Genomic DNA, 18,687 nt, shown 5'->3' on the forward strand with positions numbered 1-18,687 from the left:
GTGCCCCAAATACTGTGCTTTGGTTTTAGCTAAAAAACTTTCTATCTGATGATCTTACCTCAATATATACTTTCCATCAACTGTCAATTGCTTCTTGCAACCAGATACGACTACAACGTTGGCTGTTTTAGGCCACTGAAAAAGCATAAAACTGGATTCTAAAATCGATTTTCAAAGCAAAAGCAGAGAGGGAGAGACTGAGCAATAAGCACAACACAAAGTGACACAATTTCTTGCTACGACTCATGTCTTTTTATTGTGTTGTCATGTATAGAACACAAGGTGCGAGTCACTGTATTTCACAGAAGCCCACACAGACAGTTTAGTCAAACAGCATTGAGTCAAGCATGTCTCCTCTCCTGTCCTCATCAGTATTTACAAGGTTAAACTACACAATAAAGCTCTTCACTGCCTTAACGGCAGAATATAAAAATCATTTCACATGACTAAAAACTGGAGTGGAGTGGAATGGGCTGGTATAACATAAAGAAACATTTAAAAACAAAACAAGTTTAAAATAAATGTAAATGCAGAGAAAATGTTCAGCTTAATTCATCGGAGCTGTGACACTAGCCAAAGCGTCTACAGCCAACAAACTGAAAAAACGAACAGTGTAAGACACTGTAAGCTAAATAAATACTTACTGTTTTTTTTTTTTTTTATATAAATGATGGTTATGATTGTTCATCTCAGTCTTTCTAACACTTTACACACTCTTATACTGTGAAAAACTCTTCTCAGCACTTCACACTTCTGTATGATGCTCACTGCAGTTGGAAAAAAAATAACACTCATACATAAATCCCTCACACAACACATCCACTCTCACTTATATGCACCTTTATGAATCATATATATGCCCATCAGTTTATGGGATTCCTCAGTCATCGATCAGAATAATCGCACACTATTTATATTTTGTTCTCTGCTCTCATATACTTCCAGTTTATACACTAGTTTTTTTGTAAATGAGCTATAAAATCACATACAAGTCCTTTGTTTTAAGCTTACATGACCTCAGCTCTCATTCATCCAGTTCAATTCCAAGTATACAGAATCTCTCTCTGACAAAGAGCACTGCCCGCCCTGGTCTTCTCAGCAAAGCATGATGGGTAAGGAACTACAAATAAAGAAAAGCTCTTGTCAAAGTGATTAATGCTTGATCCCCAAGGTGTGACGTACAGCTATAATACATATTACATGGATACAAGAGAGTATGTGAGGAGTGGAGTAGGAGATACGGAGGCCTGGAGGCTGAGCTGATGGGGGCAGACCGAGAAACCTGAGGCTGCTTGTTTGGCCTGGTGTTCGCTGGAGAGTGTGTTTGAGGAGTGCGGTTAATAGTGCCTCCTGGTTCAGGGTTTAGCAGCTTCACCCCTTCTGTGGTCCAAGTGGCACATAGAGGTGAAAGACGGAGGTTCAACACCTAGAGACATCAGTCCGGTCGGTCACCCACGAGACAGTTACGCCAGAGACCTCTGACATGGTTTTATTCTGGGGTAAAGCTACAGAGAATCAAATAATAAAAATCATTAAAAAAACAAATTCAAGAAGGATTCATTAAATTAATCAAAAGTGTAAAATTCTTATATTGTTACAAAAGATTTCTATTTCAGATAAATGCTGTTCTTTTCAACTTCATAAAAAAAACTTTATGGTTTCCACTAAAATATTTAGCAGCACAAATGTTAATACGAAGAAATGAGCAGCAAATAATCATATAAGAATAATTTCTGAAGGATTATGTGACAGTGAAAATAAAGTAATGGCTGTTGAACATTCAGGTTTGCATTAAAGGACTACGCTAAAGCTATATCCGTGTGTGCACCTACCCCTAATAGGTTCCGTGGCACATAGCCCTCTTTGTCATTGAGTTTACTCCACCACCAATCGGTCTCGGTATCGTCCTTCCTGCGCAGGACAGTAATGGCATCACCCTCCTGAAAGGAAAGCTCATCTGCGCTCTGAGCCTCATACTCCCACAGCGCGTACACAACTCCCTTATTCATCACTCCCAGCTTCTCCTGCACACCTGTAAACACAGAGGAAAAGGACTTAATAAAGCAAGAAATATCTCATTCAGTATGATATCACAGCATTAACATAAGCACTACACAAAAAAACAATGACATCTAATTATATTGGTGAGAACGGAGTAATACTATTTATCAATTTACATTACTCTTTAAAAGAAAATGTCAGTCATTTTTTTATATTTATAAAAGAATCTCACCATGTCTGTATTTATCAGATCAAAATAGTGTCACATTTTTGAAATATGAATATATTTTTAAACGGAATGTATTCCTGCGACGGTACAGCTGAATTTTAAACTCCAGTCTTCAGTGTCACGTGATCCTGCAGAAATCATTCTAATACAGTGATTTGATGCTCAATGAATTTCCTATGAGTGAAAAGAGCTATGCTGCTTGATATTTATATAGAAAATCTGACACTTTTTTCCAGAACAGGAAGTTCAAAAGAACAGGATTTATTTGATATAGAAATCTTTTGTAAAATTGTCTCTAATGTCACTTTTTATAAATGTTATTGTGTCCTTGTTGAATAAAAGTATGTATTTCTTATATATACACTGACTCAAAACATTTGAGTGAATGGTAGTGAATGTGATATGTTAATGGGATTTCTGGAGAATTCTTACATTAATTATGCCTCAAAGCTGAACAATTGGCAAGTAGTGATGAAAAAAGAGGCTTTTTACATTTTTGAATCAGGTGATTTCAATTTCTAAGCACTCTAAACTCTGTACTCTGAGGACATCTAGTGGTTAAAGCAGTGTAAATACAATGAGAACTTTCAATGACATTTATACAAAATAGATCTATAATATCAGTAAATATCAAAGTGAAGTTTATTTGTGTTTGCATTTTAGTTTCTTTTTTTGGTTTGACATTGTCATCTTATACAGAGATTTTCATAAACAGAGTTAAGTCTCTCAAACTTATGTAGAGTAACCAGCATTTATATTTAATCCTAAAAACATTAGATTCAACAGAGATCTCAATATGAGCCCCAGAGCGGTAAAGGCACTCTTACCATAGAGAAACTGTGAGCACTGTATGTAACCCTCCTCCATCTCCTCACATTTGTCTGCTGCCGTCTCCACATCACTGATAGTGGTGGCAAAGATGGCAGAACCAGACTCCACCAGCAGCTTACACAGGTGCACGCTGTTACAAGACGCGGCACAGTGCAAGGGCGTCCTACACACACAAACACACGTCATTGGGTGTCTACTCAACACCTGTTAGTTTGAACAGACTGATCAAGCTCTTTCACACTGAGAGACCCATCAAAGTGTCCTCACCAGCCATCACTGTCAGCTGCATTCACATTAACACCAAAGTCCAGCAGGAACTTGACAATGTGGTGGTGCCCGGCACACACTGCGTTATGGAGGGGTGTGATGCCCTCATCATTAGGGGTGCTGGGATTGTCAACCTTTAAAATGAGAGGAATTCAATAAGAATTTGTTAATTAAACATGGGCAAAATGAAGCAGCGTGTAAAGTGTGTTCAACATGGCATACCTCATAGATAATCCTTTGGACAAGGTCAAACTCGCCCTCCAGCGAGGCATCCAGCAGCAGAGCGAGTGGGTTGAACTTCACTCTAAGGCCGTGACCCGTCCGCTCCGAGTCGGGTTTCTTTAGGTTTGTGCGTTTGCCCTGTTCAGGACATGGATCATTAGGCTTTGTTCACACAGCACAAAATCTGATTTGCTTTTCAAATCTGCTCTTTAGGACTGATCACATCCTCCACACTGTTGCAAGCAATATGATCTCAATGGTTTGTTCAGACACTGCTGTAGATATCTTGTGCATCTAACGTGTATCAACTTAACAAGGCCTTATTGTAAAACTTAATGGGGCTTTCTGATACAGCAAATGAGAGCAATGTCATTGTAAGAGGAGATGGAAACCAGAAAGGGAAATGTGAACATAAGTGATATTTCATATATTTATACTGAGGTCAAAATGAGTGTATTTAGACATAGACGTTGTAGCAAACTTATACCATGTTCAAAAGTGTGGGTTGATTTTTTTCATGTTTTTGAAAGAAAGCTTATGATAACCAAGGATGCATTTATTTGAACCAAAACAGTAATGTGAATTATTACAATAAATTAGTATTTTTATTTTCTTTTTCAATCTCTTTTAAAATGTAATCAGAAATCATTCTAATATGCTGATTTGCTGCTCAAGAATTTTTTTCTTATTATAGATTTGCTGCTTAATATTTAGTTAACCATGATACATTTTTTCAGGTTTTTTTGATAGAACATTTAAAAGAACAACATTTATTAAAAATAGAAATCTTTTGTAACATTATAAATGTATTTAGAGTCAATGTTCCTCAGCTTAATGCATCCTAGCTGAATAAAAGTATTATTTTCAATTACTGACCCCAAACTTTCGAACAGTAGTGTAGTATGTCTGTAACATTTGCGTTGTTACCCAAATGATGCGAAAACTACTAGATGTGACAAAAATAGGCAAAGTTAAAAAAATTTTTTTAATTTGATCAGATACTTTCTCATTTGTAATTTGAAATGGGTTAGTAAATATTTAACTAATGGTTTTAAATGAAGTTTTTACACACAAAAAAGCGATTACAAATAACTGATGATGTAATTGAAGATTTGAGAGATAAGAAAGAGGTGACATTCTGATTTCTATTTTAAGTCACCAAATTTAAATAGATAAATATACACACATACATATATAAAAATATATGAAATCTTTAGATTGAATAGTTAAATACCATCTTAAAAACAATATATTATTATGCAATAATAATGATTATTATATTTGCCAAAAGGCTAAAACTGCAGTGCAGAAAAGGAAAGGAGATCTAAATGGGTTTAGAACTAAAGACGGTTGAGTTTGTTTGAGGCTGTGTATCAGTAAACTGACCGTGGGCTGGGATGAGGGACCGGTGTCCGCTTCTTCAGGTGTGCTGGCCTCAGCTACAGGACTCGGCAAAATTGCTAATGTTTCTGCAGGATTATTGTTATTGTCTTCTGACGGTTCTGGTGCAGGAGGGTTCAGCGTCTCAGCTGCTTGCTCTGGGGGCTCATTATCGTTGGCATCAGCTTGCGGGACAACATCCTCAGCAACAGCGCCCTCCGAGGGTATGATGGGTGTTTCTGAAGGTTGATTCCCATTGTCTGCATCAAAGAGCATTTCACCTGTGGCCACGGAGGGCTGGTAGAATGGAGGCGCTCCTCCACTTCCACTCACACCATCCATTCCTCCTTCTATCCCTCCAGCCAGGGTGTTGAACCGCTGATAGAGAAGTTTCTGGATGTTGGGCCCATTGGGACCCTCTGGTTCTGTAATCGAGCTGCGTTTCTTAAGCGGTCGTGGAGCATTGGCCAGTTTCTTGCGCAAGGCCTCCAGCTCAGCATCGCTCTGGTAGCGCATAGGGGAGTGCACCATGGGTGTGAGTTTAGTGGGGCTGAGAGGTCGTGGGATGTGGTCCACATTGGGTGGGGGTGGCTCAGGAATACCCATCATTTGACCATCAAGGTCTAGCTCACCATCCAACATGTCTCCTCCTGGACCCTGCAGGGCAGGAAAGGCCCCAGAGCCTCCAAAAAGTAAGGGAGATGGGGGCGTAGAGCTGGGAGGCAGGACTGGCTTACCATATACTGGAGAGAAAAAGAAGAACAAAATAGTCTATTACACTGCACTCACAAATAAAACACACTTAAGAAATAAACCACTTCATTCACATATTATAGTATACTCCATTGCATCTGTCTGTGCGGTTTTTTAATTATTTTTGCTACAAGGGAATTGTTGACCGCTGCAATGTTTCTAGCTGTTTTTTCTATTTTTCTGCTGTGAGTGGTGCATTTTTAAAGAAGTTGTGTCAAGTTAAAATGCGCTGTGAGACACCAGCATTCTGCTCCATTCTGTCGCACTGCATCTAGCCTTTTTTTAAAACACAAGATGGGTCCAAAATGAACATTGCCTGTGTAAAAACATAGATTTTTTTATTTATTATAAATATTGATTATTTATTGTATTACTGCATGAATAATACTTTCTTAGAACCCCAAGAGCGACCTTTTACTCTAGGCATATTACTTTATAAGTGCATCCGGAACCCTTTCTCTACTATAGTTTTCATGTGTTTTTATTTTAGTTTTTAATTTTAATTTTATACATTACTATAAACCGTTTTAAACACAATTATAACTGCCTTAATTTGTTATCTGCAGAGCTGTTTCTGGTTATGCTGAGGACTTTATCTGTTGAACTGCAGTTCTATCCTTTTTTGTTTCACAATCATACAGTATTGTTCAAAATAATAGCAGTACAATGTGACTAACCAGAATAATCAAGGTTTTTAGTATATTTTTTATTGCTACGTGGCAAACAAGTTACCAGTATGTTCAGTAGATTGTCAGAAAACAAACAAGACCCAGCATTCATGATATGCACGCTCTTAAGGCTGTGCAATTGGGCAATTAGTTGAAAGGGGTGTGTTCAAAAAAATAGCAGTGTCTACCTTTGACTGTACAAACTCAAAACTATTTTGTACAAACATTTTTTTTTTCTGGGATTTAGCAATCCTGTGAATCACTAAACTAATATTTAGTTGTATGACCACAGTTTTTTAAAACTGCTTGACATCTGTGTGGCATGGAGTCAACCAACTTGTGGCACCTCTCAGCTGTTATTCCACTCCATGATTCTTTAACAACATTCCACAATTCATTCACATTTCTTGGTTTTGCTTCAGAAACAGCATTTTTGATATCACCCCACAAGTTCTCAATTAGATTAAGGTCTGGAGATTGGGCTGGCCACTCCATAACATTAATTTTGTTGGTTTGGAACCAAGACTTTGCCCGTTTACTAGTGTGTTTTGGGTCATTGTCTTGTTGAAACAACCATTTCAAGGGCATGTCCTCTTCAGCATAGGGCAACATGACCTCTTCAAGTATTTTAACATATGCAAACTGATCCATAATCCCTGGTATGCGATAAATAGGCCCAACACCATAGTAGGAGAAACATGCCCATATCATGATGCTTGCACCTCCATGCTTCACTGTCTTCACTGTGTACTGTGGCTTGAATTCAGAGTTTGGGGGTCGTCTCACAAACTGCCTGTGGCCCTTGGACCCAAAAAGAACAATTTTACTCTCATCAGTCCACAAAATGTTCCTCCATTTCTCTTTAGGCCAGTTGATGTGTTCTTTGGCAAATTGTAACCTCTTCTGCACATGCCTTTTTTTTAACAGAGGGACTTTGCGGGGGATTCTTGAAAATAGATTAGCTTCACACAGACGTCTTCTAACTGTCACAGTACTTACAGGTAACTCCAGACTGTCTTTGATCATCCTGGAGGTGATCATTGGCTGAGCCTTTGCCATTCTGGTTATTCTTCTATCCATTTTGATGGTTGTCTTCCGTTTTCTTCCACGTCTCTCTGGTTTTGCTCTCCATTTTAAGGCATTGGAGATCATTTTAGCTGAACAGCCTATCATTTTTTGCACCTCTTTATAGGTTTTCCCCTCTCTAATCAACTTTTTAATCAAAGTACGCTGTTCTTCTGAACAATGTCTTGAACGACCCATTTTCCTCAGCTTTCAAATGCATGTTCAACAAGTGTTGGCTTCATCCTTAAATAGGGGCCACCTGATTCACACCTGTTTCTTCACAAAATTGATGACCTCAGTGATTGAATGCCACACTGCTATTTTTTTGAACACACCCCTTTCAACTAATTCAACTAATTGCCCAATTGCACAGCCTTAAGAGCGTGCATATCATGAATGCTGGGTCTCATTTGTTTTCTGAGAATCTACTGAACCTACTGGTAACTTGTTTGCCACGTAGCAATAAAAAAATATACGAAAAACCTTGATTATTCTGGTTAGTCACATTGTACTGCTATTATTTTGAACAATACTGTATATCTATAATTACATAAATATAGAATTATATAGTTTAAATTAATATTATATTTAAAAATAAAAATGTACTGTACATTCATTTACAATTAAAGTAAAATTAAATAAATTATATATGATTAATTTAAATATTTCAAAGAATAAAAATTTTTTTCTTCATATTTGGCAATATTTTAGATTAGGGAACACATATTCACTAATAACTATTAAATATCAATTAAGTTTACCCTCATTAAACTCCTAATTAACTGCTCATTAATAGTGGGTAACACAGTTGTTAAGTTTAGTTTTAAAGCTTTTGTTGGGGCAGAATTAAAGTCTAGAATAAGTTCATACAGAATAAGGCATTAATTTGAGCTTTTTAATTATTTAAAAACAGCCAAGCATAAACAACTAGATAATAGTGAGAATTGGTCTTTAAAACAAAGTGTTATCTAATATTTTTACTAAGTACCAAGTTATAATTTAACATTAAAGATCTGTATCAATACCCAATCCTGATGTGATCTCCCTGAAACAAAAGACTGAAGGTTCTTTTAACTTCTTTTTAACTGAGCATATACTGTCAGGATAAGTAGAAATGTGAAGTTTAATATTAAATCATTTTCTGATATGTACCTGCTTTGACTGCGGGCTTGATGTTCAGAGGGTAGTTCTTGGGGGCTGCTTGTTGTAGGTACATATGATAGATGGAGCTTGAGTTCATAGTAGCTGGGCCTTTTCTGGGTGATTGTGGTCTGGAGCCCTTATCGGGGATGAACGGCCTTACTGCTACAGCCAGGGGAGGGTCTGGCCTCTCACTGGGGGGGAAAAAGGGTGGGCTGGGCTGGAAGGTGGGACTGGGGGGCACAGAAATGCGCTGCTGGATCTGCTGAGAGGAAGAGCCGGTGGGTGCAGGGGGAACGCGGGGCCAGGCCGGCTGCGGCGGTGGGTTGGTGGGTAGGCTGGGCACCGGTCTGAGAGGGACATCCTTGCGTCGGTCCAAAGAGCTGGTGGAACCAGAGTTGGCAGACGAGAGGGGATGGTTGATGGTATGGGCTCCGTAAGGGGGAGGCTGGGGCTTATTGAGAGGAGGAGCCAAGCCCATTTTACTGGAATCCTGAAATTTAAACATTAAAAATCACAGTTAATTTGTAAGACATCGACTTATTTGTGTTTGGTTTTAAGTTAGACGTACCTTATCTCCAGGAGTGCCTGCAGGTGAAGCTGTTTTACTGATCGTGTCTGTTCCAGACTCCTTCCAGTCAGGTGCTTTGACTGATGTGTTGCTCTTGTTGAGGGTGGGCCAACCGGCATCATTCGCTGAAAATGGAAAGAAAGGAAGCATTGATACGAGATCAGACATGAGCGAACCCCTAACAAGACCATTTACTAGTAGAACAATGACAAACTGGATTGCTAATATACTAGACATGACTTCTAAAGATGTCTAGGTATGTTCTTGAGTTAGGAGACATAAAGTATAACAGTCTTGCATATGAAAAACAAGTTTGTCTGGAATTTGTCTCACATCTACAACAACAGCTCAAATTACTTCTATTTTTTTTTTTTTTTTTTTTTTTATTCTAAGCTCAGTCAACTGCATGATTTCTTGACTTCAACAGAGCATAAAAAAGTCAGTTCAAATAAAACTCAAGCCAAACAAAGAGAAAAACTGATTAAAGCAAACTGACTGAGCCATCACTCTACAGACTTAACTTCTCTGTCTACTATGTGTGTGCATTTTGTGTTAAGACAACAAGTTAGCTCAATGTCAGAGAATGATGAAATGGAGCTAGTAATTTAGTGAGTTTAAATGTACAGAGGAAGAGGTAGAGAGCCCAGTGAACCTTATCAGGGTAGAGGAGTTTCTCATCCCAGCACACAGATTCACTCTCACTCATGAGACCTCACACAATCTACCTCATTACATTCTTACACACACAATCATATACACGCATACTTCCAAAAGACAGGATCAGCAGCTTTTGACTCGTATTGAATTGCAGTAAAGAGCAAATACACAAGGGTGAATGTAATTGATCAAACAGAGGGATCTAGTACAGTGGGGAAAATATTTATTTGACCCCCTGCTGATTTTGTTAGTTTGCCTACTAAGAAAGGGCCTGTAATATTTATGGTAGGATTATTTTAATGGACAGACACAGAATACAAACCAAAAAAATCTAGAAAACACAATATATAAAAGGTTAGAAATTGATTTGCATTTCAGTGAGTGAAATAAGTATTTGATCCTCAAGCAAAACATGACTTAGTACTTGGTGCAGAAACCCTTTTTTCGTAGTTGGTCACCAGGTTTGCACACATCTCAGGAGGGATTTTGGTCCACTCGTCTTTACAGATCCTCTCTAAATCCTAAAGGTTTCTTGGCTGTTGTTTGGCAACTCAAAGTTTCATGTCCCTCCACAGATTTTCTATAGGATTGAGGTCTGGAGACTGGCTAGGCGCCTCCATGACCTTAATGTGATTCTTCCTGAGCCACTCCTTTGTTGTCTATGTTTTAGGTCTTTGTAATCCTTATCAATGACCCATCTTCAGTGTTCTGGCTGAGGGAAGGAGGTCCTCATCCCTCAATACAGTGAAGTCGTCCTGTACCCTTTAGCAGAAAAACAGCCAAACAGCAGAATTTCAGTCCATAGTGGCACAGTGTGTTAACAGTGTTTTGCTTGGTGACTGTCGTCCCAACTTTAGATCTTAAGTGCAGATCTACAATCTTGTCTCTGACATCCTTTGACAGCTCTTTGGTCTTGCCCATGTGGTGGGAGAGGTTGGAATGGAAGATACAGATTGTGTGGACCGATGTCTTATACTGTACACCTAACCAGCTGAAATATTGCTGGTTGTTAGAGGATACAATGCTTCTTTCAATCACTGAAATTCAAATACAAATCTAACCTTTATATAATGTGTTTTTTCTGGATTTTTTGGTTGATATTCTGTCTCTGTCCGTTAAAATAAACCTACCATAAAATTACAGATCCTTCATTTCTTTGTGAGTGGGCAAACTTACAAAATCAGCAGGGGATCAAATAAATATTTCCAACACTGTATAAGGCTCCACTGCTCATGAAAAACATATAATTTTGACTTCTGCCTTAAGCCATGTTTTGTCTGGAAAACTGACACTGTGCAATTTAAAAAAAGTGGATAGGAACTTTAACAGAATTACTCTAACTGCTTAATTAAAGTTAGTTAAATAACCTCTGTAAGAGTCCCACAACTAATTTCCATTTCAGAAACAAGCTGCTTTTTTGAATATTAAATCAACTATTGAAAACTGAAAAACATGGCATGGTTTCCACAAAAAAGTGGTATAATTATTTTTTAATAATAATTATAATAATAATGTTTCTTAGTGCCAAATCAGCATATAAGAATTATTTCTAAAGAATCATGTGAAACTGAAAACTTTAAATATGTAACAGTTTTTATGTTGTAATATTAACAATATCACTGGTTTTGTTGATTAAATAAATGCAGCATGGTAATGAGCAAAAAAAAAAAATCTTGCCAACCCAAATTTCTGAACGGTACTGCATATTATCCACATAACAATAGAGTAAAATAAAAAAAATGAACTTTTTCATTCAAATGAAAAAAACAAACAAACATGAATTTCAAAATGTCTTAGTATTTAGATTGCTTTAATGACAGCAGCAATCAAGCTGCATGAACTTTACAATTTTGTGTTAAACCTGATAATCATGTTCTCCAGCATGATTTGAGATGATCTAAGGAGCATATTGAACTTCAATGGGTGACAGTAACAAGCCACACTAAGACTGCTTTGATCCTTCTCAATACACTGATTAAGGTTCATAGGCGGTTCCTCCTGCCCTCTATCAGACACCTTCCCACTCACGAGAGGCGCCGTCCGACCCTGCCGCAGAGCCGGTGACTGGGGGTGGAGCCCCAGGGCCTGGGCGGGGCTCTGAAGGGGGTGGAGCAATCGGGTCCACTATGATGTCTAAATCAGAGACCTTCCAGGGGCCGGGAGGCTTTCTCACTCCATCTAATCCCCCCACAAATCCCACAACATCAAAGTACAGGGACAGGAAAGAGAAAAGAAATACACACACATACACGTATGCACAGCACAGAGCAGAAACAACACAAGAGGTTAGAAGTGAAGAAAATGAGAAATCAACTTCATAAACAAACAGCAGTTGAAGAGAAGGAACTCACGCAGGAAGTGATAGGATACATGCTGTGGTCTTTAAGAGAAGTACCAAACCACTTTATTTACATTTATGTATTCAGCAGATGCTTTTTTCCTATGTGACTTTCTTTCTAGGTATATATTTAATTAGATTATGCATTCCTTGGGAATATAGTCCATGACCCTGGAGTTGTTAGCAAAATTCTCTGCTGTTTGAGCAATAGAAATGCTGTAGCACTCAACAGAACATCATTGTAGGAGCTAGTCTCAGTCTTATTAAGCCCAAATTATACTTTGGTTTTAACTCAAACACTAGTTAGCATGCATGACGTAAATTTTATCATCAGCATAGTATGTATGTGCATACACTTTTTTTTAGTTGGTCCACAAGGTGGCAACACTAGCAATGGCCATTGTTTCACAGTCAAAACAGAAATGAAAGAGTCAGTACAACAACAAACTATTTAAGACTACAACAACAGATGCCCGTGTTGATGAACGCTTGTCTGAAGGAGCAAAGAGAGACCTGCAATTTTAGTACAAAGACATTTATTCAGTCATAACTCCTTGAGAGAAACGGGGCAGACAAAGTACCGATGTTCATATAAGGATACTAAACGCAGTATATGCCGTTTAGATTTACGCAGACATTAAGTGTTTATGTCAAAACTTAAGTAAACTTTGGGCTTTAGACATGCTTTCAAACTGAATACTGCCAGTCCATCACAAAATTACTGACATGAGACTAGTGGATGGATTATTTTTGTATATATATATATATATATATAGATCATCAGATCCTTCAAAACGTTTTTTTTTGTTTGAGGCAAGCTATGGCAAGCATAACTATTGCTTTATAAGTTGTGTCTGTCAAATAACTGGTGCTTGTTACTTTTGGGTGATCAAATGCTCTAAGATCATTGCAGCATTATCTGAATACACTTCATTGCTTGCTGGTCTATTAACAATTAATTGAACAAACATCAAGTGAGAAAAAAAAAAAAAGTGGTTGTTTACTTTAAATGGCTAAGTGAGCATTATTGGCAGAAATCAGCTGACTTGGCTGATAAGTCTGGATGTGCAAGACTAAATGTAGACCTAAATAAAGACTGATCAAAGCAGCCATATTTGCAAATAAAGTGTTACTATACTGCAGATTTTGTATGATGACTCACAATGTAGGATTGAAATACATAGGCAAAGAGTGTACCATTTATTTGGTACAATCTCATTCCAAATAAATGTATGACGTTATCATGTAGACATCAGTGTTTATGGACTGACCTGATTTGGAGCGGGCATGGTTGGGTGGGGTGTTAACACCCAGTGACTGAGGTTTGAGAGGTTCAGGGGGCACTACATAACCCTCCTGCCTGCCTGGCATCGGGACTTGGATGTAAGGTCCCACAGCAGCCACACGGCCGGTGTTTCCGGGAGCCGGCTGGGGAGAGGGAGGACCATTTACTCTGTTCAGCTACAGGAAGTGGGGAAAGGAAAAATGGGAAAAAAGTAAACAAATGGAAAAAAGGAAATTAGCTTATCTGAAATGTAAAATCTTTCCGAAGCTCCAGGTTTGGTCTCCAGATGTCTGGTTTCTGAACAAGCAAATTAAACTAGGAAGCGTGAATGAGTGATCCAATCTCTTGGCCTTACTGGAAGGTTTTCTTTTTGACGTGCATCAGCTTTTCTCTTGTAAAGTCGATCTCTGAGCTCATTGATACGCTTGTCCATCAGTGTCACCTCCATGTTTCTCTTATTCAACAGCTCTTTCTGCTGCTGAAGTTTACTATTCTGCTCCTGATTCAGCTTATTGCGTATCTGATTGGGAAAAAAACAGCAAAGAAATTATCAGTATTATAATTGATAGAAATGACAGGCACATAGTAGTAACACAGACATACACAGAATAATAAATGATCATTTATACATTTCACTCCCTATTTGCAGAAAACTTTGTTGCAAAAAAAAAGAAAAGAAAATGCATTATTAAAAGTGGTCTAGGTTCTTTGAATATTTTATGGTGAAAAATCACCACAACAAATCTCTTGAATGAAATTAAACTCTTGATTTGAGTGTGTGGTCATACCTGCAGCTCCTGGTACAGTTTGCGGAGCTCCAGGGCAGCGGTGCCAGTGACCTGACCCCCGAGGGTCTGCAGGCCATTTAGTTTGCCTCTCCTCAGATCCTCCAGCTGCTGGCTGAGCTGATCCACCCTCAAGACGGCTGCCTGCAGCTCTGCCTGTTTGTCCTGGAACAGCCCGCTGATGTGCTCGATCTCTGCGGCTAACAGACCACAGCTGAGTTACACACATGTACACTTGCATGCAAACACAGGCATACATGAGCCGACATACTTTCTCCATTACTATGGGGTTACTATTTAATGTTCAATAAATATGCAATGTGTGACTGCACATGTTGTACAGGAGCTCTTGCATAATGCAAAACTAGCAGGCTAAACAGATATATTCTATACAGTAAAACTGACTTTTATTGTCTTCATTTGTCAACAACATAATATAGCCTAAATGCTGGCACAACATGAATAAACAACCCAGCTGTGGGTTAAAACTAAAAAAAAAGTAGAAAATCTATACCATACAGCAATGAAGTACTGATCTCATTCTCAAATCTCATTCTAAACACAGCCCTTAAAAGACTCATCCCATCCCATCTGGAGCTGTGTATGTGGGATAATTTGGCATTATGCGAGGTCATTACAATTCACAAACTAGCAAAGACCTAATCCTGACCCTTAAGGCATGTGTTTTTAAGTGTACATGTGATTGCAGTTGCAATTGGAAGCTTAGTGCTCTCTCACATGCAGAAGCTAACATGAAGCAATCTGTCAGTCAGTTGTCAAGCAAGTACTGCACATACACAGGTTGCCATTGATGACTTTGCTGTAGTCCACTTGGCCCCTCATGGCACGGATCTTCTTGAGTTTGGCTTCCTGACTCTCCACCCTCTCCTTTAACCGCTGTAGTTTCTCAGTCTCAGACACAGCCTGCTGTTGCCGTCGCTCCTGCTGCTTCAAATAGCGCAACCGTTGCTCCTATGGGCAGAATACATACAGAACATGAGCATACAAAAAAGATCAGTGGAAAATGTAAATAAAACATTGCCAGGGACATTTAAACAATCTATAGTATCTCTTTATTTTACACCTCCGTGATGTTTTCTTCATTAAATGCAAAAACTACGTGTCCATTACACATTTTTCCTTTGTTAGTATTTATGATATGTTGATTGTGCCACTTGGGTAGATGTGTTGTGTGTGGTTAAGTAATTTTTGTCATAAGGTTGATGCCATTGACTGCAAACTCATCGTGGGGGAAACTCAGGGATGCAAACTCATCGTGAGTGAAAAAGGCGACAAAGACCCGCAACCACGCCAACACCTCTGACTGGCCATTGCTTTCAACAGAAATGCCTGTGATTGGCTACAATACTCAATGCTGCAAAAACGCATAAATAAACTTGTGGTTTTGTAATTCGAAACCAGAGCATGCAAAAACACACAGGAGTGTTTAAAAGTGGTTGACTACAAGTACTGGTACTAATGGTACTGTAAAAAGACCCTACACCCACTACCGCCAAAAACACTTTCTCATTGGATCTACACAAATCTTATAGGTGACATATATGGATCTCAGAATGGTGAGTTTTCACTGATAAGTGAGGAGTTTGCATCTTTGTATCTTATTGGGCTTACATATAAAGAGCCTGTAAGGTCAGTGCCATTAGTTGAGCACAGCTTGTTTAAGCCCGGGGCATCAGCAGTTCCCTAACTGAGTAAAGTGCATTCAGGACCACATGATACGATCCTGTCTTTTTGTCGAAATACAGCACAAGATAGACAACCTAGTGATTTACTGTCAATGTCAAGCATGGAGACATTTGCTACAAAGAGCAACAGTAGTCCTTCAGGAAAAGATGCTGCTTACAATGCTGACTTAAGTGAAACTAAGTAAAAATAATAGCAATTAGGCTTTTTTTGTTTGTTTGTTTGAATCATTAAAAAAAAAAAAAAGGCATCTTCAGGGAACACAAACAGATGCAGTGAAATGGAAACAGTGTCTCAGAGTGAGTGAGAAAACTAAAAATAGCACATGGTGGACTTTCAATGACTGGAGGCTCAGAGTCATCACAGCACATCGACTCACAGCAATATTAATCCAACAGCTCTGAGATCTGTGTTCTCATTGGGGCTGATCCCAGAACAGTCTGTAAGTGTGACTATAGATTCCACACGTTGTTTTTTGTTGAATGAAGAAACAAAGCAATTTAGTGCTAGCATGGAGGGAAAATGCCTGCCACGGGATACAAAGCATGTCAGAGTAGTCTGCTACATAATTGCCATTTTTTGGTTCAGCTTCCCACCTGTGGTTGGCATAACTAAAGCCCCTATAATGGTCAGAACAACCTGCTGTAATGACCTATAAATGGCACTGAGGAAAACAAAGATGAGGTCAGTAACTTAAAACATCTAATAACACTGCACAATGATATAAACAAAGTTAGAGGTTTACCCAACAAGCAGCTGTTTTGAATAATTACAGGGATACTTAACCCATTAATACACTTTGTTTTTTCTCAGAAAAAATGACCTAATTAGTTATTTGCATATCACAAATATGAACAAACATTTCACTTTTAAAATATATTTAAGTGTAACAAAAACGAAACAAAAAACACTTTAAAGCTGCAGTAGGTAACTTTTGACGCTCTAGCGGTTAATAAACAGAACTGCTTGCGTCTTGCGGAAGAACATCGTAGCCGGAACTACTTCTCTCTCTTTATGTCTATGAAGAATCACAAAGGTACTGGGTTACTCCGCCGCGGTACCCCTTAAGCAATCTAAAATAGTCCGAATATAAACACTTATTATAGGTGCACCCTAGTGATTCAGGACAAGCTAAAAACACGGTTTGGAAAATGGATTCATGGTGTACTCGCTTATTATATAAATTTTTCTACATTTTGAACACAAACAAAGTTACGGACCACAGCTCTGATTGGTTGTTTCTTAATGGGAGCGATATATTTCTGCAAATGGCAAAAGGACCACTGGGAGGAGCCAGAGGAGCTTGATTATTTATTATTACCTGGACGGAAGACCTCCTGGGAAAAACTAGGTTGCTGTTGGAGGAGGAGTTAGTGAGGCCAGCAGGAGGTGCTCACCCTGTGGTCTGTGTGGGTTCTAATGCCCCAGTGTCTAACTACACTGTAAAAAAGCACCGTCTTTTGGATGAGACGTTTAACTGTGTTTTGATTTCTTTAATTGTTCGGTCAATTTACATTAGGCTTCATTAGTTAACATTAGTTAATTCATTAGTTAACAAATTGCCAATTAAAAAAATCTTCTAAACATTTATTAATATTAGATAATTCCGATATTTAATAACACATTCTTAAAATCAAAAGTTGCAGCTGTGTTATTTAATGAGCTGACATGAACTAAGAGTATATATATAAAAAAAAGGATTAGTAACTTCTGTTAGAAATGTAGGTATTGCTCATATGCTGAACATCCACAATACCCAAAATAGAAACATACAATGTCAATGTATTAACACCAATGTTTGATTTGATAACAACCGGAGAAAATATTCATATCTATAGTTGGAGTCAAACTTTCTAAGCAAAAAATATTAATTGCATTATGCTAAAAACACAATTGACAAAACAGTGGGCTACAAAAGCCTGAAACCACTAGTGAAAATGATTTCACATTTTCTAACAGTACTAACAGTAAATAATAAATAAAGTTATACATTAACTGACAATTGATTTACAACCTAGACTCTTACATACTACACTATATCTGAAAAATAAAAATAAAGTGTACAATGATCCTAACGTTCACCTCCTAACACTAAATAATAAAGTTATACATTAACTGACAATTGATTTACAACATAGACTCTCACATACTACACACTATCTGAAAAATAACTCCAAAGTGTACAATGATCCTAACGTTCACCTCCTAGCTACTTGTGCATTTCACAACTGCCAGTTCAGTTCTATCTAGGACAAATGCAGACCAATAAACAATGAAAAAACTCAAAATGATTTGCCAATTACTGGTAAATCCCACAATACAGTCAAAACAAAGTCTGCTTAAGGGCTATACAAAAATATAAAAAGCATAAAAGCATTCAAATCAAAATAGCAACCATGCCACTTTAACGACAGTAAGTAAATGAATGTCACTGTTTAATTCAACTGCAAATTCTAACTGAAAGAAATATTTGCATCTAGTCCCCACACAGATGAAAACAATGATCTATAAAAAGATGCCCATCAAAGGACACATCTGAGCATGTTACCTTAGCGACAAGCATCTGTTGCTGGGCCTCAATTTGCTGCTGCTGACGAGTGGCCATCTCCTGCAGCTCTGAAAGAGTGAGCTCCACGCGAGGGTTTCCCACCTACACAGAGAGAGAGAGAGAGAGAGAGAGAGAGAGAGAGAGAGCGAGGGAGAGCGAGAGAGCGCGAGAGAGAGAGGAGGGGCAGTCAGGACAATAACAAAGTATATGCACACAAACAAGGATTCAAAGATGACTGGTTTA

The 18,687-nt window shown here is 38.3% G+C and overlaps 1 protein-coding gene across 2 annotated transcripts in view; it reads right to left on the reverse strand.

The window, feature by feature from the left end:
* Positions 1-229: 229 nt before the first annotated feature.
* The window catches only part of LOC127983645 (apoptosis-stimulating of p53 protein 1), a 53,192-nt gene continuing 34,734 nt past the window's right edge, over positions 230-18,687 (reverse strand). The window contains exons 6-19 of one of the 2 annotated variants that reach the window (XM_052585844.1): positions 18,445-18,546; positions 14,990-15,164; positions 14,196-14,392; positions 13,763-13,927; positions 13,394-13,583; positions 11,813-11,962; positions 9,128-9,252; positions 8,569-9,049; positions 4,937-5,673; positions 3,551-3,688; positions 3,329-3,462; positions 3,058-3,224; positions 1,833-2,032; positions 230-1,505 (exon numbers count right to left, since the gene is read on the reverse strand). In XM_052585844.1, coding sequence (XP_052441804.1) covers positions 1,464-1,505; positions 1,833-2,032; positions 3,058-3,224; positions 3,329-3,462; positions 3,551-3,688; positions 4,937-5,673; positions 8,569-9,049; positions 9,128-9,252; positions 11,813-11,962; positions 13,394-13,583; positions 13,763-13,927; positions 14,196-14,392; positions 14,990-15,164; positions 18,445-18,546 — 3,003 coding nt within the window. In that variant the 3' untranslated portion in view covers positions 230-1,463. The remainder of the gene's footprint in view (positions 1,506-1,832; positions 2,033-3,057; positions 3,225-3,328; positions 3,463-3,550; positions 3,689-4,936; positions 5,674-8,568; positions 9,050-9,127; positions 9,253-11,812; positions 11,963-13,393; positions 13,584-13,762; positions 13,928-14,195; positions 14,393-14,989; positions 15,165-18,444; positions 18,547-18,687) is intronic. The other variant, XM_052585845.1, reaches the window with a different exon arrangement.

This window comes from Carassius gibelio, chromosome B20, assembly GCF_023724105.1.
Source record: "Carassius gibelio isolate Cgi1373 ecotype wild population from Czech Republic chromosome B20, carGib1.2-hapl.c, whole genome shotgun sequence".
Taxonomy (NCBI): domain Eukaryota; kingdom Metazoa; phylum Chordata; class Actinopteri; order Cypriniformes; family Cyprinidae; genus Carassius; species Carassius gibelio.